The following is a 27991-nucleotide window of genomic DNA, read 5'->3' on the forward strand; positions in this document are numbered from 1 at the left end:
CATTATTATTTGTGCAAACAGTTTTCAAGGAACAAATCTGCTAGAGGTATTTTTGAAGTTTTTCTGAGTTTAAGATTATTTATAATGAAATTGTAGACTACAGAATAAACGTTTGTTCTAAAGGTAGTTTTTCATTTGTCTATTTTGATGCTCACCAGTTGATATTATGGTTAATCTAAGTTTGATTCCTATCACCACTATTTAAAGATTATTTGAGAAATTATGAATTTGTATTTTTAAGTCATGTACAAAACAACTTTTAGTTTGAAGTTTTAGCCTAATGAGTATTGGTCTGGTGTAAAGGTTGATCTGCAGGAGGCAACACTTGAGGAAGAAGAGAAGAAGGAAATGCAGATTATACAAGACTTTATTAAAGAGATCTGTAAGTTAAGACATTATTCACTGAGAATTTTAGATATAATGTTAGGTGTGAGAGGTGGTAGTCATGAGAAGATTCACTATAAACATAATGCAAGATGAGTAAGGATGATGATTCTACCAGTGTCAAAGTAGGAATTGATAACTGTAATATATTAATAGCTTAATGTTGATTTCAACCAAAGCTGGAATACAATAGATTCAATATATTTTATTAACAGTCAAAAGGCTAGAATATAAAAGTTGTTTCATTGATTAATTTAAAGTGTGTCCAGTGATTATGGGGAAGGTTTGTTGTGTTTTATTTATTATTCTAATCATTATTTCTGTGTATGATAGTGTTTATTATATGTATGTTGTAATCACATACATAAATTCATACCTCAAAAAATTAAAAAATTGGCCAAAGCTTAGATTTTTAAACGAAAGTGACATTACAAGAATGATTGGTCTTTGAAATGGAGTTCATTTTGAGATGGGCTTTAACTTTGTTTAAGTCCATTTTTTTTCATTTCCATGAGTTAGTTGATTTACAGCCACAAGATTATGATTAAATAACTTAAATAGATTGCATTTCAAATTGGTTATTTTAAAATATTATGCCTTATAAGTTAAAAGGTATAATTTTAAGTTTCTTTACAATCTCTTTACTGTTTACACTAACACTTTAGAGCCTCATTAAATTACTACATTTCAGTGTGAAGATTCTAATTTTTGAATTTTACTTTGAAAAGAGAGTAAATTTTTTAAATTTCATCATACTTTATCTAAATGAAAGAACGTTATTGTGTGCCATTCTTTGTAGCTGAAGCTAAAAATGAAATCGTTTCACTTCAAGAAGAGCTTAGTAAAAAATCGGAGGATTGTTTCCGACAACAAGAAGAAGTGGCACGTGTTTTGTCCCAGATTGTGGATCTTCATCGTCAGATTTGCTCAGTAAGCTATAATTTCTCAATTATTATCTGATGAAAGAAACTTGGTTGCTTAAAGAACTTAAACAATTTTCAGATCAGTAGTTTAGACTAGAACTCATCTTTGCAGTTTGACAATGGATTTATATTTTAACGTTTTCTCGCATTCTCAGGAATGATTGTACTGAGCAAGCCTTGAGAACCAAATTGTTCCTTACTGTCTAATGTTTTTTATAAATGTGAGGCTTCAAAACAATACTGTATTCAGACCATACATGTGTTAGTAGGCTACCATCACAGATATGGTAATGCACTTATTTTGATACAAATAATTTTTTCAGTAAGAATTGTTTGTTGGTTAAACATAAAATGCTTGTGATAGCATACACCTTTTTTCTCTCTCTGTTTTGTTGTTGTTTATACATAGAAAGTAAATGCTTTTGGTATTTTGTTATAAACATTTGCCTTTTTGTAACATGTCATCTAGATTAAAGGGATCAAATGGTCCTTCAAGGTTGTCCCATATGATTTTTATAATTAGCCTTCTTGGTGACACCTTATTAAACATATTTTGAAAATACAATTGCACATGGTCCACACCCTTTTTAGCATCCAGGTAATAGGAAATGTACTGAGAAATGTTAACAGGTCAGTGAGGCAAGATTTCTCTTAATATGTAATAATGAATTTCTATTTAATCTTTATATTCATTATATATTTATTCTTGTGATCTTGTGAATACAAAAAAAAAAAAAATGTTCCAAGGTAAAAAAAAAGGCAGATAAAATGCTTGTAAGAGTTAACAAAATAGTATGTGAAATAAGTGCGATAAATTAAAGGGTGGTCCGTTGGTAGTCATGTTTATTACAGATAAATATGATATTTGAGCATATTGCTTATTCAGAATTGATTAGCAACATCTGCGATTTTAATTTAGCTATCTGCTGAAAACGAGGGTCTTCGAGAGAGCCTGCAAGCATCAAAGGATAATCAGTCAACACTTTTGAATGACCGAAATGAACTGAAAGACAAATACTTTGAACTTTTGAATGCTTTTCAAGAGGTTCAGGAGGAAAATAAAAAGGTCTGTCGTACTCGTCTGCCCATTGCTAAATGTTGGAATTACAGCATGTATACACCATATGTAAACCCTGATTCTTTAGCCTCAGAACTGGAGAGCTCTCTTAGTAGAGATAGTGAAGGTTATGCTTCAGATGAATTACTGTAAGTGAGATCTGTAGTTTTGTTTAAGCATTTCATTGACACTTTAAGCTCTCAATCTACAAAGAAATTCTTTGAAAAAAGACGTAATCTTTATTCCTGAAATACTAAATAAACAAATTTACAGATTTTGTGTCAAAATAGTTAGTTAAGACAGCAAAAAGCAGTTAAAATTAGAAACCCTTTGGTATTGATTTAGGATTCCATAATTCTTTATTTTATAAACCGTTTTGTTTTTCCATCAGTATTATAGACTTATAAGAAATCATGCATGTATATAGAGATGAAGATGGAAACACATTTTTTATTACTTATTTTTAGCAAATTCATTTGTGATATTAAATCATAAATATTTTTGCAACTTCGTTTTCTATGAAATGATGTTACTTATTTTGAAAGAAATGATCATTTTTAACTATCATAAAACAAATACTTAGAAATCTTTTTCGTTTATATTTTTTCTTATTGTTCCTTGCTTTTCATTTCAGTTCACACAGTAAACGTGTATTCCAAACTGTAAAATATGTAGGAAAGTCCAAATCAGGTCGTCAACATCAAAACACTGGGCAGTTAGAGCCAACACCACAGCAGAAATGGACAAGGTCATTGCTGTCTTTAAGTTACTTATCTTCCTCACCTTCATGCTTTAACGATAGTTTTACATCAGACTCTGAGTCCCTTTATGCAGAAAGCTGTCACACTGACGATGAAAGTCACTACTCGTAAGCACACTTTTATCATCATAGTTAGCCATATACTTGAATCAACTTGACTGTATTAACTGCTGAGTTATTCTGACTGTTTTGATAGTTAACTTTTTGTATACAGCATACATAGCCTCACTTTACATAAAATACAGGTAGGTTATTCTGAATATTTAGGTAGTTGAATTATTCTTTTTACAAAATAAATCAGCATAATTATTTGAAATTATTTTTAATAAAAAGTTTAAATAATGTAAGTATTCTTTACCTCTACAGCTAGGGGCTTGTAAAGTAGAAACTCTTAAGTGCTCTAATTTGTTTTAAGTTGAGAATTCTAATAATTTTGACTAGATTAATGGAGGCCAGTAATCACAAGTGAATCTTTTTTTATTGAAGAAAGTCAATATGTTTAGAAACATAAGTCTCATAAAAAGAAATAAAAAGATTCTTAGTACAAAAACTAATCCGTAAAAACATTAGTAATTGTCCTAACTATTGAAGGCTAATGTTTGTTTGGTTTGAAATTCGTGCACAGATACTCAAGGGCTATCTGTGCTGAAAATTAATGCTTATAAGTGCATAATTATACTTATTACTAAAAACATTCCTTTTTAAAGTATATAGTTTAAGCTTTGGAAAACGAATCATTTATCAAACTATACCAGTAATTATAAGCAGTTCAGAGTTTGTGACTTCAGGCCAGAAGATTTTACTTCGTTTATGCTTTTAAAAAAGTCTTAATAGCTAGCTAGATGGAACATGTTCAAAAATAATTTTATCTCGTAGTTTCTAATAGTTGTTTTATTGTTTGAAACATACAAGAAACAATAAGTGTGATTCTTCCAGGTAATAAGAAAAATAGGATAACTGAAATAATGTCTAGTTTACATGACTATTAATAGATATTTTTATTATTTTTTTTATAAAAGTGTTTATTCTTTAACTACACCTAGAACCTCTATGCAGCATGTTGGAATTTGTAAAACAACATCCAGGCTAGATTTCTGAAACTGTGCAATAAGTCATAAATATCATGGTAATTCAACAGAAAATCAGAAATGTTTGGTTATCTTCAGCTCATTCAGTAGCTTAGGGAGACCTGGTGCCCCTGGGTCAACTGATTTTGAGGTAGCCTTATCCCGACTAGGAGACCAGGATGACTCGGCAGCTGTGTTACAATCAGGAGACCCACTAAGTCAACCCAGCACCACTGAAGATGAAATTTCAACACTAAATTGCAGCTTTCCTGGGAATAGTGAACTTTCACATAGACTAAGTATAGTCTCTGAAAGTACCAACCGTACCTACCACATGCCTGAAAAACTACAGATCATCAAGCCGCTAGAAGGTAAACTTCAAAACTTCAAATAGTGTCTTATAAGAGAAATATCAGCAGTTATCAAATTATCCTGGAAAAGAAATGAAAAAGTAACTACTCAGGAAACAAAATATCACAATTTTTATGTGTTATATATAAAAAAAAAAAAAAACCTAAAATAAAAAAATAAAGAATTGTGCAAAGCAGTAAAAACACAAAATAAATTTAAAAGTTTGAACATTTATGAAAGAGAGTAAGCTTTATTTTGAAAACTTTAAAATTACAGGTTGAATCCTGGATATAAATATATTTTATAAGTAATGCATAGCATAGGACTCGCAAGCAATCAGTAAAGGCAAGTGAATGGTGACTTCATTAATAATACAAACATTATGACAGAAAACTCAAAAGTAATGTGAATAAATTGTTCAACATAATAACATTTTGTACACTCTAATTGCCTTGCATAGATAGTTGAGTTATCCTCACTATGTACACAATTAGGTTATTCTGACTTAAGATAATTATTTTCACAAATGTACACCAATTGTAATATAATGACAATTATTATAGACCTTTAAATTTTTTTAAGGTAAAAAAAGTTTCAAACTCCTACTTTAAAACAAATTTCACTATAGTAAAAATATTTCTTTGACCTTACTGAAGTCATCCTGTTTTTAGGTTCACAAACTCTTCACCACTGGCAAAGACTAGCAACTCCCCACCTTGGTGGTATCTTTGAATCAAGACCAGGGATACAGATAAAAGGAGAAGTTCACCTGCCTGAACTAGAACCAGATACTTTCACATTAAGTGATTTTGAGGAGGATGAAGGTTAGTATTTTGTTAATTACAGAAACACTGTACAAGACTGTGAATGTGTTATTGTATGTTTCATGAGAAAAACAAAACAGTAACTTAGTGGTTTTTTACTTATGTTGAAGTTTGAGATTTGGAATAAACTGACAAGACCATTATTTTTTTTTATAAAATGTGTAGTAAATTAAACAGAACTATGTAAAAGATATTTTTGTCATTTTGAATATTGTAAATACAGATATATAAACTTAAAAGACTGATTCTGTGCAAGTGATTACTTCAACATTCAAAATATTGCTACTGCTGTGTCAGTCCAACTGTTTGAGATTTGATTCGTGTTAACCTAAACCAGAAAATTTCAGTTTAAATAAAATATTGGAAACTATTTTCATTTATCAACAACTAGAAAAGAAGTATTGTTTTCAAATGTGTAACAATGTTTTATTAGTACATTTGAAGTAACTGCCTATTTCAGTGGTATGTTTTATTACTTTATTGATCATATGTTGAACCCCACATGTCTTTGTTCCTCTAGCTTATGACCAGCCAAGGAAGGACACTGTACAAACTTCATCCACTTTCACCCTTACTAATTCAAATATTATGTATCCTTTGAACCAGAACCAGATTTTATCCAGGTATGAATTTTGTATAGGTTTGTCCTTCTTTCTTTTTTTTCTTTTACCAATAATCCTTTGTGATTTGTAAAGGTCCTTGTTAGTACATAAAACTTTAGAAATATTTGTATACAGAATTCAGTAGTTATTGGCCTTTCCAGTTTACTAATGAAACTGATTTAATGCAATACCCAATATTATTTTTATTCGTGTTATTAGTATAATATTTTCTGGTCAACTGGTTGTTGACAAAAGGATATTAGGTAGATCTGCTATGCAGTGGGAGGATTGGCAAGATAATGTGAGAAAGTAATAATTAATAATTATTTCCTCTGAAACTATGAAATAAATAGACTGGGCTCAAAATGTGATGCACAATAAAAATCTCTATATTTTATACTTAGAAATTATTAAGAATATGTAATAACACTGTTGTTTGTCAAACTGATACAATAAGTAATGTTAGTAGCTTTTGTTATTGTTGTCAGTAGAGTTTAAAAATAAATTAGATAACACAGTCAGCAGTCTGCATGGTAATATTTACTATATAATATCTTTTAACTTTGTAATATTTTTCTATAATTTTTTTCATTTCATTGTATTCATTTAAATATCTAATATTGAAGACTCAAGGCCAATATTCATTATACTCTAATATAAAAGAAATCTGATTAACAAATGTAAGGTTAAAAACTTGGTTTTTACTGTTTAAAATAAATGTGAATATTTCTTTTTCTGTCTCAAAAGTTTCCGTTTCTATTGTTTTTTACTACTGTTTTGCCACAGGTTGTTGTTTAAATCACTCTTCCAGGCAACAGAAAATGATGAAGGAAATAATAATTTTAAAAGTCCAGCATTTTTACCAATCAACTCTAAGCCTTGCATGCTTTTGAACTGACAACATAATTAACAAAGTAAATTAGAATGTGATTTCATTTAAAATCTAACTAACGAATGAACAAGTAGCATGCTGGAATGATTAAAAATGTGGAGTTATTTTGTGTGTATGTTTGTGTAGACACACTTGCTTTTCTTACTAGCATAGTCTATGGGATTGTTATAGTTGTTACAGGATATTACAATAGCTGTAAGGCACTGCCATTTTGAAAAGAATTTGTTGTTGAAGAGGCACTTTTTTTTCTGAGTTTTTTTTATGTAAACCAAGTCTTAAAACATTTTTGTTACACTGTTTTAACTCAAATGAGCTGAGTCTTCCTTATTTCAGTACAATTGATGTTTGACAATTATTTGTTGTTGTTTATTATTAAGCACAAAGCTACACAAAAGGCTATCCTATCTGTCCAAGCCTGGCACGGCCGAACGCGATAAGGCATGCGCTCGGAATCTGAGGGTCGCAGGTTCGCATCTGAGTCGCGCTAAACATGCTCCCCCTCCCAGCCGTGGGAGCGTTATAATGTGACGGTCAATCCCACTTTTCATTGGTAAAAGAGTAGCCCAAGAGTTGGTGGTGGGTGGTGATGACTAGCTGCCTTCCCTCTAGTCTTGCACTACTAAATTAGGGACGGCTAGCACAGATAGCCCTCGAGTAGCTTTGTGCGAATTTCAAAACAAACAAACAAACAAACAAACCTATCTGTCCTCTGCTCGCCACGGGTATGGAAATTCAGTTTCTAGTAGTATATTAAGTCTGTAGTCATATCACTGTGGTACTGGGGGGCATGATAGTTATTGCTTAATTTACATTTAATATTTTAAAACAATTGGTGGAAATTAATCTATTTGCTTTTCTAATTGAAGAACCTTGTATTGGACTCAACTATTTACACATACCTATATAAATTTTGTGTAATTACTGTCATTAGTTTTTTCAATTTATTTACTTTTAGGAACCTGCAAGTGAAGAAAATTATATGAGAACAGAAATACAAGTGCAATAATATTAGCTAATATAAATTAAAAACTGAAATTATTTAATACTTCATTATTACTTACTGTTTGTAACCTTTTTTCTAGATTGAGTTATAACCTCTATTCTTCTGAATTGAATAAAAATAATATGGAAATAAGAAACGAATCATGTATTAAGATGAGCTGAGAACTTTAACAAACTGTGCCAGTTCTGACTTATAGTACTTTTGTGTGTGTGTGTGTGTGTGTGTGTGTGTGTATGAATATGTAGCTCTCCTCAACAGTATATAAATAATATTTTCTGTGCATATGAGCAGTGAAAAAAAAACAAGAATAGATCTATCTTCTATAAATAGCTGTAAATGTGTGTTAATATGCTGCTGTTTTGCCAGTAAGAATGGGCTTGGCATGGCCAGGTGGTTAAGGCACTCAACTTGTAATCTTAGGGTTGCAGGTTTGAATCCCTTTAGCACCAAATGTGCTTGCCCTTTCTGCCATGGGGGCATTATAATGTGATGGTCAATCCCACTGTTGATTGGTAAAAGAGTAGCCCAAGAGTTGGCAGTGGGTGGTGAAAACTAGCTGCCTTCCCTTTAGTCTTACATTGCGAAATTAGGGACAGCTAGTGCAGATAGTCCTCATGTACCTTGGCACAAAATTCAAAAACAAATAAAACAAAAACAGTAAGAATGAGGTTTTCATTCTTCTATGTTTTTATAAATAACTTTTGTAAATACTAGTAATATAACTTATGTTTAAGGACAGTAAGAGACCTGTTGGTCCACCTCAGCTGTCCTATCCTCCAAGCCGAACTAAAACTATTAAATAAAAAACTTAAAGCCAGCCTTTACCATTCATATATCTGTCAAGCTTTCTTTTAAACTCAAATTTACTGCCTTTACAACATCCAAAGGCAACCCATTCCATAAGCCAATCACCCAGTTTGAAAAATAAAATTGTCTTAGCTGAAAATGGGCTTCTACCTTGCCTAAATTTATATTTGTGGCCCCTAGTTCTATAATTCTTACTGTTAAGGATGAAAAATGTTAATGCATCAACATTATCAATTCCTTTTATAGAATCATAAACACTAACAAGATTTCCTCTAACTCATTTTTTTTTTTTTAAAGAGAAAACAATTGTAAGGATCTTATTCTTTCTTATATGACAACCTCTCCATCCAAGGTACCATTTTTGTAACCCTGCTCTGATCCCTTTCCAATAATTCAGTGTCTTTCCTAAGGCAATGAGCCCGAGACTGAACATAGTATTCCTAATGTGGCCTAACCAGTAACCTATATAATGAAATTAAAACCTCTTTGGATTTGTATTCAGTATTTCTGTAGATGCAACCTAAAATCTAATTTGCCTTACTGCTAGCAACAGCACACTGCTCGGATGGCTTAGGAGGCTTATTAACAACTGCACCAAGTTTGTTTCCTTTCATGACACTGTTAAGGTTATTCCCATCCAAATTGTTCTTATAAGTCAAATTATGATAGCCCACATGTATTATTTTGCATTTATCAAAATTAAAACCCATCTGCATTTATTTGCCCAACACACTAAATGATCTAAATCCTTTTGTAAACCAGCACTATCCCCTTCATAGCCAGTGACACCCAAAACCTCCACAGCAAATTAGTAATTTATTAACCATTCATGATGACAAGAAACCCACTTAAAGTAAAAAAAGAAAGACAAAATTATACACAACACACACCTAGATCAATAACAAATAAATAATAATAAATTCCAAGAAGCAACAAAACTTTACACTGTTGCATATCATATATTCCCAATATCAGTGAAAAAAACATTTGGAAAAACTCAACAAAATGCAACTTTCCAGTAAACACCAAATTTATCCAAAAAATCAGGTACAAAACTAAAGTCTGTACTATGTAAAAACTACATTGACAAACACAACACCAACGTTATTTATAAATTCAATGCAACAAGTGCCAATGACATCTATATTGGAGAAACAAGCAGAAAAATGGAAACCAGATTCAAAGAACAAAAAAAACCACCTTCACATGTTTTTGAACAGTGTAAGTCAAATAAACACAACACAACCACAGAAAACACTCAGATACTAAGTACGGAAACTTGTGATGATTTTCTTTCATATTATTTCTTGTACCTTTTCTGAGTCAACTTTTTTTTTTACTTACAGCTACCCTCATCTTTCTGTAAGGAATATATTTGTTTGAATATTTAAAAACATGTTCTTTAAAATATTTCCCACATTTCTTCGGTGTCTCCAAATAATTTACCTGCCCAGTGAAGAAACTCATCTTGAACAATTTTCAGAAACCTTTCTCCCTTGTGGTTTGACTCTAGCATTTCTCAATCAGTATGTCTGAAATTAAAATTAGTATATATTGGATTTTCCAATCTGTAAGCGAATTGCATGTATTTTATTTGAAACTAACAGTGTATGTGAAACTGATTGGTTTTAGTTACAAAAGATCCACTCTTTGTGTTATTGCATCATTCTTTGTGTGTGTGTTTGTATTATACATGCATAAATTAATCTCATTCAGAAGTGAAGGAGATGCAATCAAGAAACAGTGGATATAGTTTTAATGAGGTATGTTGTCAAATTACCTCAGACTTTTGAAAAAAAAAATTTGTTATCTGTGTATTGTGATAATGATCATTTATAGAATTGCTAAAATATAGTATAAAATAAATTTACAACATTTTATTTTTGTTACATAAAATCCTGTATATATTTTTGTTGTCATCAATATTTTTTGTATAAATTTTTAGTTTTTCATATATTAAGGTGGTTAAGTAAAGACTTTAACTTCCTTAACCAGATTATAAGTTAATAATATAAATATTTTTTATAGTTCATACTTTTTGGTTTCAGAGTGACCATATATGAAATAGCGAGATCATAACCAGTGGGACTTGTAAGTTTTGGTAACAACCCTTCAGTTTTCAGCTTCAAATATATTAAATATTACATTTAGTTCAAGATCACAATAATTTATTTTATGTAGCTTCTCCACATCTGAAATGGTGGAAACTAAGTTGGAGCTATGTATGGAGGCTGAATCAAGTTCAGAGATAAAGACAGAAGAATCTCCAAGCTTCTTGAAAAGCAAAGCCTTGCCTGGTCTAAGTATGTTACTCCAGGAGCAAAGAATACATGCTGTAGTACCATCTGTTGGCCCAGATAGATATGATGCAGTATGTAGTCTTTACCTCTTATTGCCAAACTTCTTTGAGATTATAGAAATATTTTAAGCCACTGAGATTAAAACAATATAAACATTTAAGTTCAAACAAATGCAAAATAAGATATTCAAAATTTGAGTAACAAAAAAAGTGAGACTTTAATGTCTGCAAGTTCATGAACACTGTTATAATTCTTCACCAGGTGATAGTACCAGCATCTTCTGATTCAGCTGTAGCTCCAACTTCTCTGAATCCTGGGCTATTTCCTACTTTGACAATGCATAGTACAGCAAGCCACTCCCCACAATCTTTGTGGCAGTTTTTCAGAGTAAGCAACACTCCTACTACCACTATCCACATAACTAGCACCACCCCTACACCTGTCATTTATAATGCATTATCTCCAGTAAATATGATAGAAAGCCTCAATGTTGTTGGTTTAACAAGGAAGGCCTTAACATTGGAAACTACATGGTCAGTGTTTTCTGGTAAAATACCAGTGTTCTACATTCCACGATTCTCCAACTTGTGTGGTTTAACCACCATTCCAGATGATACACCTTTAACCCTGTCCTACAAACAAAATTCAGAGGAGGATGACATTTCCACAGAAAATGTAGATCTGGATCTTCAACATGAGGAACAGAAGATAGAAGATAACCTTGACCATCATGAAACCACTTCTCTTCCTCATCACTGGGGTCAAGTTCCATCTTTTTATTTTAAAATGGCTAATCCCATATTTCCGGTTTATAATTCAGGGGTTAGAGGTTCTTATGTGGGATTGCTTAGTACACTCCATGTTCTGAGGAAGGGTGGTTTTGCATAATCATTCTTTAACGTTACCATTAGAGGTTTTTGCATAAGCATTGTTTAATCCAGTATAATACTTACATGGATATTCTTCAAGTAAACCAAGGATAATACAAGTATTCTTTAAACCAACAAAATTTTCACATAAGTGTTGTTTAATTCAATAGAGGATTTGTGTAGATATCCATTAAATCAACGAAGCTTTTACACTGGTATTCCTTAAGCCAACATAATTTTACATAGGTATTTTTTTAAGTCAACTGGAGTTTCATGTGGATATACCAGAAGGTTTACAAAGGTTTCTTAAGCCAACCTATACAATATTACATATTCAACATTTAAGTCAACAGCAGTTTTAAAATAGTATTATTAAATTTAATAAAAAATTTCGAGAATATTCTCTGGACTAACATAAATAGTTGCCTTAAAGGCACTAGCAGATGCTATTCACAAAATCTTTGTCCCTGTTTGAAACTTAGTACCAAACAGGGAGTCAGCAAGTGTACCATTAAATCAGTCATAGCAATGTCTACGAGTCCATTACATCATAAGTCAGTGATTGAAAAAATGTCCTAGTAACAATAGTACAAAAATCAGATTTCTGACAAGCAGCAATAACAAAACCATTTTTATGGGGGAGAAAAATAGTAATAGGGGTGAACGAATTATGCTAGAAATACTTAGTACGTATAAATATATAACAAAACTAAACCTTTTTAAAAATATGCCAATATGTCTATGCTTGTTTGTTTGTTTTTTACCAATCCGTCTTAATCTGATGTAATCGCTATTTCAACGTAGTAACTTGAATCAAAACTGGAGTGAAAATTTGTGAACATCACGTGTAACACTTGAGTTTCAAGGATGTTGAACAACTGCTGTGTTGATTTTGATGTACTGTTCCAACTATCTATGTTTCATAGTGATTATAGTAAACACTTTAAACTGTGTGCCTTTAAAAAATTCGTTGCATAATTTTTTTTTGAATTTTGGATCCAATGAATTTTAATCCACAAAGCTTTTTGCAATTTAGACCACAAATAATGCATATGATGACAGAAATATCCGTGATGATATTTTTAACTGTACCATCTTCAATGCATTAAATTGAGGCGGACCCTAGAAAGTAATTATCCTAATTTGAGGAATTTTAATTTTTCTCCGAAAACAAGCAAGCAAGCAAAAACTTTCTTTTAATTTAAAGAATCTGACAAACGTTTCTACAACCGGATCTTTTTGTGTTTTTGTTTTGTTTTTTCTAGCAGACAGAAATGCATATAGGATGTGAGCTGTGTACACTTGGCCAGGCTTGTCCCTCAGCACTCAAACAAATGAGGCCTAATGATTAGCGTGCCTGGCTTTGGATCCGAGCTGTAGTTAAATACTATCGTTTGGTTAAAGTAACCGAGTTGGTATGAATAGTTTTGATAAGCTACCTCCCTTCCCTCTGTTGTTTCACTCCAGAATTAGGCAGATAAACGCAGGTAAGCCTTTAGTAGTTTACACAGAACGCAACATATTGGACAGAGAGCAAGATTGTTGCTTTTGGTATGCGTTACAACAGACAAAAACGTTGCATTTTCATAAGTTTAACATTAGTTCATCTCAGATGATGTGGAAAAAAAACCCACTTGTAGAGAAATATGCAAAAACGGCTCGTTTGGGTTGAGAAAATATTTTACATAGAAGAGCGAACAACGGTTCGACCTTCTTCGGTCATCGTCAGGTTCTATGTAAAATATTTTCTCAACCCAAACGAGCCGTTTTTGCATATATATTAGTTCATCTCGCAGCTTCTAGGATTAGGTAAATAGAAAATATTTTCAGTAAGATATGGTTTATTATTTACTCGTGATATAATTGTTACCTATTCTCAAAAAAGAAACAAACTAGAAACGTTCTACTCGGGTTTTCTGTTAAATAAGATGTGAATGAAAACTATAGATATTATTTGTTTATGTATTTGTAATTAAGCACAAAGCTATACAATGGGCTATCTATGCTCTGCCGACCAAGGGCATCGAAACCCGATATATAGGGTTGTAAGTCCGCAGACATATCGCTGTGCTACTGGGCTGGGCTATAGATGTGGGTCAGTTAGAATTAGTTTCAGAGTATCAGCAAATTCGACTCTCTCTCTCTCTCTCTCTCTTTTTTCCTGCAAGAGATTCGTATTCTAAAAATAAGGAGGGGATAAAAGTATCGAAGACGAACTTTCACTGAGTGATCCTCAGTGACTATTTTCAATTAAAATGAATGCAATTGAGAATCGTGATTAAATAGTGCAATTATCCATCTTTTTTTTTCCGGTAAAGTGAAGTTTGGTAAAAAATCAAAGGAAATGTTTTTTTGAATTCCGAAACTGTATAACCACATTTCACTGTATTTTGTTTTTAAGTCTAATTTAATTATCTAGCAAGTTAGAAATTGTATAATTTTGGCGCTACAAATACATTAATTTAACAGCCTGTTTTTAAAGACGCATGCATTTGATATGTAACTTTTTTGTCGTAACTTTAATAATCATTTCTTTGACCTCCAAGATATATACCTAAATCTGCGCTAGCCGTTCCCTAATTTTGCAGTGTAAGACAAGAAGGAAGGCAACTAATCATCACCACCCACCGCCACCTCTTGGGCTACTCTTTTTATTGACTAATTGATCGTCATATCATAACGCCTCCACGGATGAAAGGCCGAGTATGTTTGGTGTGACAGGGATTCGAACCCGTGACCCTCAGATTACGAGTCGTACGCCCTAACCATGCAGGAGCGATTTTGTAGATAGTTGAAAAATTGCTTCTGATAACGATACAGAATAATTCGCTTATAAAAAGAGCTTCCAGATTTGGTTGTTCTCTATTATATAGTATGTATGAAACTAAATAGAACTATGAAACATTAGATGTGAAATGTGAGATTTTATTTTTATATAACTGTTTTGTAACGTTTCGGGGTAATTATTTCCTTAAAACGAACGATAACATGAAAACTCGCGAACTGACATGTTTATAACATCAATAAAACATAAATTTTGATATTAAAAATTAATATAGAAATAATTTAAGCCAAGGTTATATTATTACTTAATGCAGGAAAGGTCGAGAAGAATCTCTTGAATTTAAAATTGAATACTTTGTGATGTATATCAGAAAATGTTTGTTTGTCAACTGTTTATTGTATATATAGAAGTTTATCACAGTCCAAACTATAGCGTGACTCTAATTTTTGTACTTAAAAAGAAAGTGTTGTTTCTGTTCTGTTATAATCTTTATGCTGTTTGAACAAGATATAGATACTTTTGCAATTATTAAAATATTGTGTAGATTATAACATAAAAATTTATACCTTATCGGCATTTAGGATTAATTGACATGAAAACGATAAATTTTGTGAACAGTGTGACTTGTATTACTTAATGCCCTAATGTTCTTGTATGGTGTTTTTTCCCCTTAAAAAAACTCAATTACAAAATCTACCCTCCTTCCCGTTATTTTTATGTATTTCATTTGTTAAATTTTAGATATTTCTAATGTAATTAATTACCTTTTTAAATCGCTGTTTTTAACAGGTGGTTGCTTTGAATTTTTAGTTTTGGGATGTTTCTGCAGGTGGTGCTCCAAATTTATTTGTTTTCTGTGAGTTTTTTTCAAATAAAAGTCGTTGTTAATCGAGATATGCATTTAATGAAACCAAAAGATAATACACGTTTCATGCCATGAAATTTAGCAATGACGGTATTTTCAAGGGTTTAGTTAAAATATATGTAAATTTTTCTGCTTGTGCTATATTGGTTTTGGTATGTCAATTAAATTTGTTAATTATCATTCAGAGAAAGTTGTGCAAGTGTTATTATTGTAAACCACTGTTTACGTCATTAACAACTATTTACTAACATTTTTGTATATAGAATATTCTCGAGGACGTAAAATTTATTGTTCCAAATCATTATTATTATCTAAATTGTTGTTGTTGTTTTGAATTAAGCACAAAGCTACACAATAGGCTATCTGTGCTCTGCCCACCACGTGTATCGAAACCCGGTTTTTAGTTCTCTAACTTATTTCATTTACGTTTTCCAGGCAGTTTCGAACTTTTCAAAATACATTTCCGCACCACTTTGGACAAACGAGACGCACTTTCCAAAAATAAAAAAATTGCTTCAATCTAATAGACGAGCAATTTATTTTAATGCAGATATAGGAAAATGTCACGTAACTTTCTTTGTACAGAATTTCTAAATATACAACATGTACATAATAGGGATAATCGCCTGTCATATACTAAGGCCAAATTGAATTAACTTTAGTTTGCCAGAGTACGAGTCATTGGGATTGCAAATACTCCGGAAAATATTATTCTGTAATATATTCGGAAAAAGAATTATTTAGTTTTATCTAATAAGACCAAAAAATTAAATCATCACAATTCTATATAAAATATTTCTGCGAATTGAAATTTTTCTTGCTAAAGCAACATAATATGAAGGAACGTAAGCGACTGATAAATAGATACGTTGTTTGTGTTGGAGAAAGCCCACATTTGGTTATCTTCTCTGTCCACCCGCGGGGTATCATATCTCAAATTTTAGCTTTGTAAGTCCGTAAACTTACCACTGTCCAACCGGGGGACCTGAAAGGTGTGAAAACAGCACCATGACTAATAAGAATACACCCACTATGACTAGCAAGAGTTATAGCTTTGGGCCGATGTAATGTTTTTATTTATAATTTCAGGTTTGTTCCTTTCCCGTCAAATTTATTAAAGAAAGGAATGGCTGATAAAACATTATTATAAATACTACTTGGAAATTTTCAATTTCGGTTCGTGGTCAAAGTGATAATGCGTTAAACCACAATGGAGTTTGCGAACCAATTTATTAGAGCAGTGATGTAGAACTGTTTAATAGACATTTCAAGACATTGATTACGAAGTAGTGATGAATAACTAAGTCTTTTTTTTTTTAAAAAAAAAAGAGAACACACGAAATGGAAAATATCTTGTTCAAGTCATGAACGAAGTTTGTATATTTGCTTCTATTAAACACGGAATGATCAGTTCTACTGGATGTTAGATTTTCAGCTGATCAGGCCGAAATTATCTACTGAATTATTGTAAACTTTCCTTATTTAGCAAGGAGCTAGAGTGACTAGCGTTTCCACGTGACTGGTCATTCTCATTCATGCATAACCTCGACATAGCACCTGTTGAAGGACATTAGCTATCAATCTTACACAACATGCAGCGTTATAGCCAATCCTACCAGGAGCAAAATAAGTGTGATCCCAACATAATGACAAGGAAACTAGAACTGCATCAATTAACTAATGAATTTATCGACTAATATGTATCATGAGACCTGCACATATACAAAATAAATTATAAGTTCAGAATAGTACTATATTAAAATAGAAAGACGGAAACGCATGGTATATAATAAAAGCATAACACAATATTAAATATATATTTTAATTGCAATAAGATGGAAATAATATAAACACGGTCGACAACAATTTTGGTTTAATAAGCCTACTTTATTACTTAGTGTAAATGAAGAACAATAAATAAAAGATAAATACAACTGTAAAGTTACGACCACTCTGTGAAAGTTACCAAATGAATCGGCGTTAATAAGCGTTGAGAATTAGTAATTGCACTGGAATCACTTAGCAGATGGCAGTTTTACTTTTAAACAGTTCTGAAACTTCAAGGTAATATGAGTAGTTTTAGGAAATCATGAGTCACACGTATATTTTATTCAAGTTTTGTAAAATATTAAACATGTGATACTATTTCTTAAATTTACTCATTGTAGGGTTACATAGATATTCGAGTAATATATATATATATATAGAAGTATATAGTAATATATATATAGAAGAAAAGGAGAAAATTACACTTCAATCAAGCTGACGAAGTAATTTCTTCACTGAGTTACCCTAAAAATTATACGTCAGCCGTAAATAAGAGAAATTTTTCACATATTTATTTTACATAAAATTATGAATGTTCATAAAATAATAAATGAAAAGCGTCTTACAAACAACACATTCTGTTAGTTTCTGGGAGTGATATAATAGCCACATACATCAAAATGTCAAGAGCAGAAACGAATATACATAAATATTGTATACTACACATCACGCTACAAAAAATTACATTCTCTCTAGAAAATGTTTCTTTATTTATAGGATTCAGTTTTGATCAAAGTAATCACTGATTTAGCACGTAAGTTCCTCACTTTTTGTTTTTTAAACAATATCAGATTTTTCAAGCCTAATGTTTCATGTTAGTTTGCAAGTTTTCAATTTTAGAGTATACTGTGCAGTACAAACGATTGTACTCGCTGTGCAACAGAACCTTAGACATTTCTCAATTTAACCTGTGTACCATAACATAATTCATTATAATATTTATTTAAAACTTAAGATAGCGTTTAGTATGATTTACGACAACTTTTAAACTTAAGCCAGTTTGTACTTATAGAAGTAAAATGAACTACAGTTTATTGTTTATTCTGATTATTTTAAAGTAAATTATTCTGTAATCTAAAATAAAATAAATTACAGCATATGCCAGTCAGAGAAAGCATCCTACAATCTTATTGTGTAGACAAAATTAACATTACCAACTAACTGTGTTACGATATTCAATAATATTTCAGTAATTATGTAAGACTGTAACATGAAGTAGATATTATCCCAACTAGTCATGACACAGTATACACTCAAATAACTTATCTCTAATAATTCTTTCTGATTGAACTTTATCCCAACTAGTCATGGTATACACTCAAATAACTTATCTCTAATAATTCTCTCTGACTGAACTTTATCCCAACTAGTCATGGTATACACTCAAATAACATATTTCTAATAATTCTCTCTGACTGAACTTTATCCCAGCTAGTTCTAATAGTGTATAAAATGTAGACAATTGAACCTTAATAATAGTGTCACAATGCGGTATTTCTCAAGTTAATAATGATAGCGTATAGTCTGTAGTTATTTAATTTCTAATAATTATCTCAGAATGTAACGTCTTCCAACCGAGTTCTGATAGTGTATAACCCAAATTACATCGATCCATAATAAATATATAAGAATGTAGCATTAAGTAAAACGCTGTAGAGAGTTAACATGTTATACTAATATATTGTTACGTATTTATCCGGACGACTTTCCTGTTTATTATGTTATGTATTATACTCTGGAATAATCCGAAACTGAATAGAATTGTAATTTGGATGTAGAAGTTAATTAAATATCGACATGTATTTAACTGAAACAACCATTGATAATAAAATATAAATATAACAGTAAATCCATCACAATATGTGCTACAAGTAGAACCAAGATTAAATGTTTTATTAGTGTATGAAGTACAACACCGTAGCGAACTAACACGTTTTAATACCAATAATAAAGTACAGCGTAGAATACCTATTATCCGTAATTTTAGAGTGCTTCAGAAAGGTTCCATCAGACTTTAACGAATATGAGAAGAACTTATTGTTTTGGGTTCGGGGAGGGAGATCATTCATGATTCTGTTACGCCGTTTCCTCGTAAGCCTTGTTGTAGCAAGAAACTGGACGTAGTACTGATACCATGGTATTAAGTGATTTCTGTTACTCGCTATCAAAACTTAGTTCTTAATGTCCTTCCATAGTATTTCACGTAACTAATTAATTGACGATCATTGGTCGCAGAAGTGTCTTGCGGGCCGAAGTTGGAAGGTTGCAGGTCAAAGTAGAAAGTGGGTGTATCTCAAGAAATAGCTCTTCATATCAGCCTTATTGTGGCTGTTGGAGCAAAAACTGCAGTAAGATTAAGTATTATTGCAATGGTGACGGCAAAATTTAATAAAGTTTATTTCTGTATGTGACTCAGCGCCATGCAGGAGTGTAGTTAATGTTCATTTACATAAAAAATAATAAATGATCCATAACAGCAAAAATGGAAAGGGGTTGAAGCCCTCTCATTAACATGCTCCTTGTTCCAGACTGTCATCATCCTACAAAGTTTGGTTGAGATTGGCCCAGCGACCTAGAAATAGTTAGAGAACAGACAAAAATATTTTTTGTACTTTATATATACAAATAGCTACCAGAGGTGTTATTATACAAATTATGATGTAACATTGAATTGCATTGTTATACTATCTTATAAATTACAATGTCCACTCTCACGCTGTAATAAAATGCAGTACTCAATGTTTCACATGAGTATAACAAATGGAGGTTAGTTGTTCTCACATAACAATACACGTAAGTTGTGGTATCATGGTTCATCAGATATCTCCTACAATTCAGTATATTAAGTAAAACTAAATCATTATAACAAACAGTTCGTAATCTGTAAGGCTTAGCGTTATATATATAATTGAAACGACATTCATTATATACATTTAAATAATTAAATCGTAAAAGAGACATGAAATGTGATCTCCATATTAATTCTCTACTGCACGCATTTTGAAAATAAGTTGAGAAAAATGTTTCTTTGAATATCTTACTTGAACATGTCTATGTTGAACAAAACAAAGTGAAATCTATTTTGATAAGTTATAATCTGCGTTACATGGAAGCAAGATATTTAAATCAAGGAGGAAGTTAAAATAGTTGCATGGTTTATTTAGACAATCACCTGGATTGGTTTGGTTTGTTTTAGAATTTCGCACAAAGCTGCTCGAGGGCTATCTGTGCTAGCCGTCCCTAATTTAGCAGTGTAAGACTAGATGGAAGGCAGCTAGTCATCACCACCCACCGCCAACTCTTGGGCTACTCTTTTACCAACGAAAAGTGGGATTGATCGTAACATTATAACGCCCCCACGGCTGGGAGGGCGAGCATGTTTTGGCGCGCCTCGGGCGCGAACCCGCGACCCTCAGATTACGAAGTGCACGCCTTAACGCGCTAGGCCATGCCAGGCCCTATCACCTGGAAATAAGAGCATGTAACCACAGAATTAAATTATTTGCACTGCGTTAAGGAACAAAGATTTGTTATCTGTAAGTTATAATATTCTCTAAAGAGTTAATGTATTCCTACAAAAAAGTTAAAGATTTTTGAGTATCAACAGAGTACCAATACATTTTCACACTTTAATTTAAATAGCGTGTTTAAATACAATACACATCCTCAAGAATGATATAATAAAGAAAAAATGTCTCCGACTTCTATTACAGTGGATTATTTGTAATACGCTTAAGACAAATTAATTTCATACACAGTATGAAACCGCATGAACAGGATTAAAATACGATTTACGACCGCCACAACACATCTGTTAAAATAATAAAGAAACTCGTCTGCAAAGTGAGCTGCAACATTTCTTCCAGTGCAGAACAGCGATCATAGCTACTGAGAAAAAAATATGCGCATGAACGTCTTTAGTCTGCGATATGTGTAGTCTGTAATATCACGAGAGTGGTTTGAAATAAAGCTTTAATCAGTAATTTTGTTAACAACAAGTGTGTGTTTTTCTTATTGCAAAGCCACATCGGGCAATCTGCTGAGTTCACCGAGGGGAATCGAACCGCTGATTTTAGCGTTGTAAATCCATAGACTTACCGCTGTGCCAGCGGAGGACTAACAACAATGAAATTAAATTGTTGTATAAGTTTCATTAAATAATATGAGAATGTCAGCTCTAGTCATTTTTAGGCTTAAGTGTTTCTCCGTCACAATGATCAGCATTCATTTTTGGTGAAAAAAAACAAGCTATTCACCTGACTTACCCTTGATGGGTCAATGATAAGTTCACGGAGTTACAGCGCTAAAGCCCGGGATTTGATTCCCTGCATTGGACAGAATATAGATAGCGAAAACAAAGGTTCACCAAGTAAAAATACAGCTAACTTAATATACCTTTCTTACTTACAATTATTTAAACTGCACCGACTGATAAACTGTTTAACTTTGTTAAATATCATCTGATATCCTAGTATTTTTAAATTGCTTCGCAATGCTCAATATCTAGGATATCCTTTAAAACCCTAAATATGTTTAGTGACTAGTGGAATCTTATTGCTTTCACACACTTCAGAGCAATACTTAAAGGTTTTCACACGTGCTTGAGCGGAAGATAACAGCTGATTTCAATATGATAGATATCCAAAGAGATGGTTTAACTTAGAACATATACTTAAGAATTCACAAAGAAAATGTTGCTAGATCTAGATCGATACCATTCCAATTTCTGGAAAGAACTACCGGCAAACAGATAAATAATAGATTTGTGAGGGAACAGATAGTGGTCAGCGTCTTACCAGACGAAAGGAGGGTAGAAAGGGGGTGAGGGGCATGCAGGAAACAGGGAATTGAGAAGGCGGTGCTATGTTCCGCAACGGTCTGCTACAGCGTCCACTCGTTGATCTTGCCTAGTGGCGTGAATACGAGTGAAAGACGGTAGCGCATTATACTTAAAGAACTATCGTAGCCGTCGGTGCCGGCGCGTCTGAGCGGGAAGCGATCGCAGGGTATAAAAGGCAAGCAGATTTGCCATGGCTGGCTTCATTGCGTTTCTAAATATTGGTGAGGGAACGTAACGACTATTTCCAAACGCTGTCATTCTTTAAAACTGCCAAATAACGATGGCAAATAGGTTTGAACTATTATGAATCGGCTGTCTTGAAAATGTCAAGGGACGAAAAGAACAATTGAGTTTACTATGTTTGACCTGCATAATTGTTTATAAGAAGGATATATTTGAATAGTTCAGTCTCAGAGCTAAAGTATTCTTAAAGAAAGAGAGTCGTCACAATAGCTTATTTTAAAAGATCGTGAATTATTGACAATATTTGTCGCCATCGTCTCTTTCACAATAAGTAGCATACCTACAAAATCCCGGTTGGAGTCTTCTAGAATCAGTAAAGGAAAGACTTTAGGAAAGCAATCTCCGTATCTTGAAGAAGGAAATGATTACATTTTCCAGGTGAGAACCAATTTAGATATACATATGAATAAATATTTGTTTTTTTAGAAGCAAGAAACTGATCATGCAATTCTGTGATTATTGTCTTATTGATGTTAACTCACCAATTTTAGCTGACAGAATAAACAGTGAGTTCCGAACCAGTGTAACCGTCAAGCCTTTTCTTCACTTTTCATACGTCTATATATTCTTTAATATTATTTTGTTTTCATTACAAATATCGTGAAGTGCCACTTAATTCTGTTAGTTCCACAGATGGATCTTACTTATTTTCTTAGCGTTTAATTCAATCTAAACTTTAATAAACAACAAAGAAAGAATTCTTGAGCTCGTAAAATGCCCCGAAATGTGAACTTTTCTTGCCAGCAACTGGACTGTAAAATTATTCCAACAATTCTAACAATATAATATTCTTTGATTTAATGTTTCAGGTTTTCAGCACAAGTTGTGTTGCTTATTCTATTTTTTTAAATAATATTATTATTTATTCAAACCATAAAATGAGCTAAATACTAAAAATATCTTACCTATTAGTATAAAACTGAGTTTTAAACTAGTACTTGCGTCCTTGGAGAGCATATTTTGACTTCTATTAGATTTCGATGTTGGATGTGTACCGCTGCAAATACACTAATGCTTTTGAGTACATTCACGTGTCGTAGGCGGTGCGGATCTCACCAGTAAACAAGGGGCGTATTTTGTGTAATTTGTAAGTAGCGAATTACTCCATTTTTGATTAACTCTCCTTGATTACAATGTTTGTTTAAAATTTACTTGAATACTTTGTGAATGAATCTTTACACTCGGAAAAGTTATTTTTACATTGTTAGATATTCTCAGTTGGCCAAACCTCGTAAGGTTTTATTGGGATTACTGCCGAAAATGTCGTTAAAAGCAAGAGTACTCAATTGATGATTCAATGCTTTCTAATGAATACAGGGTTTGCTCTTCTGGTGTATAAGTGGTCAGTTTATTACGCAGAATTGGATTTATTAACTTATGAGATATATTTTAGTATTGATCTAAATAGTTTTACTTTTGAAGTTAGTTTCGTACTTTATTAAATACTATCGTTTTAAGTAGTGTCAATATATCAGAAAAAATGATAATAAACAAACGTAAAATAACGTTCGAATTGATTTGTTGCGAAAAAACATAACGACCATCTGTTTGTTTGTTGCTGTTTTTTCGAATTTTCAAGCAACAGCTATCCGTATAGCCTTCCCTAATTTTTAACTGATAGACTAGAGAGAAGAAACCTAATTAATGGAAGCTATCTCCAATTCTTGGGTTACTCTTGTCTGACTCAATATTTGGATCTGACAGTAGTTTTTATTGTGGAGCGTGTTTTTGTGACAACGGGGCACGATCCATTAACCTCTGATTCCCAGTTCGAGCTAACCACTAGACCAAACATAACCTACCTGGAGTTTAGTTATGTAATATTTTCAAAAGGTTTACACATATTAAACCTTAAAGCAATAAATGAGTCGTTTGACAAATAACGAGTATAATCACGCAGAGTAAACAGTTATGTTGTATGACTAGTAACGAATGGAAGTGCAATGAAGTAGCTTGACAAATGAAGAATAAATCTTGTAAGGCTTAACAATTCAATTGTTTGGCGAATAATGAGTAAAATGATGTAAGATAAACAATTAAAGTGGTATTAATTTTATATCTATTCACTTAGACTTTTTGGCTAAAATGACAAGTAAAATTGTACAGAAACAAACAATTAAATCGACGAATAACAGTTAAACTAATCCAAATCTCGTTTGTAATGATTAAAGGTAGCGTCATCTTGGAAAGTTTTACGAAACTGTTATCGATTCTTGTAATTTAATTCTGAATCGACCATCCGAACCAATCGTTCTGTAGCTGATACTATCACACATCTATAGAAATGTTTCACGCTTGTTTAGGCTAAGCCTTTTTCCCAAAGCCGTCTTTAAAGCTTTAGAATATTTTCGTTTTATCATCAACAACAAATTTGTTTGTTTTCTTTTATGTTTTTTTTAATTTCGCGCAAAGCTACACAAGGGCTATCTGCGATAGCCGTTCCTAATTTAACAGTGTAAGACTAGAGGGAAAGCAGCTAGTCATCACCACTCATCGCCGACTCTTGGGCTACTCTTTTACCAACGAATAGTGGAATTGACCGTAACATTATAACGCCCCTACGGCTGAAAGAGCGAGCATGTTTGGTGCGACAGGGATTCGAACCCGCGACCCTCAGATTAGGAGTCGAACGCCTTAACCCACCTTTCCATGTCGGGCCCCATATTTGTCTTATCATACTCGAAAAGAATTTTAGAATAAACTTGGAGCTTCTATTCTAAAAGGAACATTTTTATTTCTGTAGCTTACTTCAAGTCAAAGTTCCAGGAATAATAAAACACCGTTAGTTTCTATTAGTTTTCTAAATATACATTAGATCGTATGGAGACACAACTTTAGGTGGTGTTACTGATTAATTAGCTTAGGTTTCTCGAAGCTTCGAGGCCATAACTTTAAATGAAAACAAGAAAAACATTGCGACCTTAGAAAATGTCTATTTTATCTGAAAACAATCAAGTTGAATGTAATTTAAAACCGTTTTTATTGTTGTTGTTATTGTTGTTTTTTGCAAGACAACACCTTCTCTCTCTTCTGGTTAAAAACTGGAATTATTTTTCTACAAAACTTCAGAAAGTAATCACAGTTGTTCTCAGTAAAGTGGGCCTGTAAAATTTAAATTAAAAGTAAATGCTGGAAAAGGGACTACAATAATATGAGTGAGAACTGCTTTCGATGCTTTATTTTAGTAGAATGAAGACTGAAACACGAAATTCTCCCCCAAAACTGTTTGATTTTACACAAGTATTTCTACTTATCTTAACAGTACCATTTAATAGTTGAAGGCTTTAAGACAGAAGTAAAGATCGTGTTTAAAAGGAGAACTCCAAGCTCGCCAGCACGAGAACAATGAGGGGATAGATTTTTTTCTTTTTTTCAGAACGTGCTTGATTACGGTATTCAAGGTAAAAAACATGGTGTAAGGTATTTTTTATGGAGTTTCTTTCCTATTGAAGAAAAAAAGCCCTATTAATTTTGTTGTTGGCTGAACTATAGTCGTATTACCTATTTGTGTACGTATATTATTTTGTTTGTTTTTTTCTGAATATTGCATAAGACTACAGCCAAGGCCTAGTGATTCTGGTGTTATGGAGAAACCAACAACTCCACGTAAACTGTAATAGTGCAGGAATTGTATGAAATGTATAACTTTAGTTTCATATAAACCGGACATGAACGTTGTCACCATACAGTAAAACTTTCATCTAAGCTACACGTAAATCTCAAGTAACCAAATAAAATGGAAACTCAAAGAAGAGTGTCGATATAAGCCATAAACTGAAATTTTGTAACGTGAGATAATTTTTATAACTTAATTTGTCATGGTATATAACTTTAGAGGTACTTTTTATGTACGAGTTGCTTGCCCTTCAAGTTTATTGTAGCCAAACAACGTAATAGAAGCATCATTTCGCTGTGGGGGGGAGACTAATTTCGCGTGGACTTCCAGTTCAGCTTGGACCCTAAAGCCATTAGTTAATTTGCATGTATAGAACTTTACAATACTACACAGTGTTTCCTTTTATAAATATGTAATGATGTGTTTTTGAATTTCGCGCAAAGCTACGCTAGGGCTATCTGCGCTAGCCGTCCCTAATTTAGTAGCTAGTCATCACCACTCACCGCCAACTCTTTGGCTACTATTTTGCCAACGAATAGTGGAAATGGTCGTACACTGTAACGCCCTTACGGCTGAAAGAACGAGTATGCGTGGTGTGACGGGGATTCGAACCCGCGACTCTCAGTGTACGAGTCGGGCACCCTAACCACCTGGCCATACTGAGCCAAATATGTAATGACCGAGTCACAAATTTTGGGTACATGTATAAATATCAAGTGAAGTCAAGTCACCTGCAAAATGTGTTTTATGCTTACTAGCTCACACTGTAGGGGCTGGTTCGTCACTTCATTGGTTACATCATTAAGCAGTCTAATTTGGTAAACACTGTATTACACAGCGTTCGTTCTTCAGTTCCGGCTACATGTTTCAGGTTCGGGTTTTTCCATCGTTTCACGATCTGCTCAACCAATATCTTCTTGTTCATCTTCTGTCTCAAACGTTGCAGTCACCGAATGATCACTTGTAACAACGTTCATAATAAAAAATTCATAGCCTCAATTCATTGCCTTACGCCTCGTAAATAACTCAGTAACTTGATATCTTTTTCAGTGACTGATAACTACGTGCAGATATAACTACATATATATTTATTTATTCATTTATCAGTGTTCGTTAAAAGAATTATTTATAAGATAGCAGTGTTAGAGATAATGTTATTAAACGATTCTATCATCGTTGCATTTTCGTCAAAGACGTTCTGTTTTGGAATCAGCAAGGAAAGAAAGGAAAAGTCGTTACTTCCGTAAGATCTTTCTAGTTCTTTCGAGACGTAATCCACCAAGCCTCTCTATATAAAACTTTGATGTCCATATATATACATATATTACCAGGCGTTACTTTACTGGTTACTAGCTCATACTTAAGCGAAAAATGTTGCCACATAAACATGGTTACATGAACCTTAAATACTTTTAAAAACTACTATAAAAAAGGGGTTCTAGACCGTTAAAAGACGCTGGTTTGGCTTGAACGACAAATGGGTTTATAAAATAGGTCGATTAGATTAATCGATCTTTAATCTGGGCACATCTGACGAGCTGATTTTATCCTCATTATGTAACACAGATATGTCACTTTCTTCAAATAATATTGTTTAATCTTAATGAAAGTATTCAACTTTGAAAGAAATGGTGTTAATAATATCGAAAATACATGATACATCAATATCACAGAAATGTTACTCAAGAACTGATTGAATGATATAGTTGTTTTTCGTTCCATTAAGGTATTGTTACTTAAACGTTTTACTCAGTCAAGATCTCAGAATTTTACGAAAGGATTGATAAAAACTGAAAAAAGACCCATCAAGAATGATAAGATATTGGGATTATGTTTGAAAGTATCACTAACAGCAAGGGTACAGAAATCGGTAATCAATCCATTCCATTTTGGCTAGAACAATATATCAATTACTAAGAATAGTTTGGATGGGACAACAGCTCCAGGGCCAGACCCGTGGGGAATCTAAAAGGGCT

General features: G+C 32.6%; 2 protein-coding genes and 1 long non-coding RNA gene across 19 annotated transcripts in view; 2 read left to right on the forward strand and 1 right to left on the reverse strand.

The window, feature by feature from the left end:
• Positions 1–27991, forward strand: part of LOC143235125 (uncharacterized) — a 332951-nt gene that overhangs the window by 141790 nt on the left and 163170 nt on the right. For all 17 annotated transcript variants that reach the window (XM_076472974.1, XM_076472961.1, XM_076472966.1 and 14 more), the window contains 7 exons: positions 304–382; positions 1184–1314; positions 2227–2513; positions 2999–3232; positions 4291–4562; positions 5214–5366; positions 5887–5989. In XM_076472974.1, the coding sequence (XP_076329089.1) occupies positions 304–382; positions 1184–1314; positions 2227–2513; positions 2999–3232; positions 4291–4562; positions 5214–5366; positions 5887–5989 (1259 nt within the window). The remainder of the gene's footprint in view (positions 1–303; positions 383–1183; positions 1315–2226; positions 2514–2998; positions 3233–4290; positions 4563–5213; positions 5367–5886; positions 5990–27991) is intronic.
• Positions 7856–15674, forward strand: LOC143235127 (uncharacterized). Its single transcript, XM_076472979.1, has 3 exons — positions 7856–10433; positions 10852–11041; positions 11232–15674. Exons 1-3 carry the CDS (start codon positions 10429–10431, stop codon positions 11856–11858), a joined length of 822 nt encoding a protein of 273 aa, XP_076329094.1. The 5' UTR covers positions 7856–10428; the 3' UTR covers positions 11859–15674.
• On the reverse strand, positions 19193–23406 carry LOC143235131 (uncharacterized). Its single transcript, XR_013018934.1, has 2 exons — positions 23305–23406; positions 19193–19888 (listed from the first exon to the last, which is right to left on the reverse strand). It is a non-coding gene; the product is annotated as an uncharacterized LOC143235131 (long non-coding RNA).

Source organism: Tachypleus tridentatus, chromosome 12 (assembly GCF_004210375.1).
Source record: "Tachypleus tridentatus isolate NWPU-2018 chromosome 12, ASM421037v1, whole genome shotgun sequence".
NCBI classification, from domain to species: domain Eukaryota; kingdom Metazoa; phylum Arthropoda; class Merostomata; order Xiphosura; family Limulidae; genus Tachypleus; species Tachypleus tridentatus.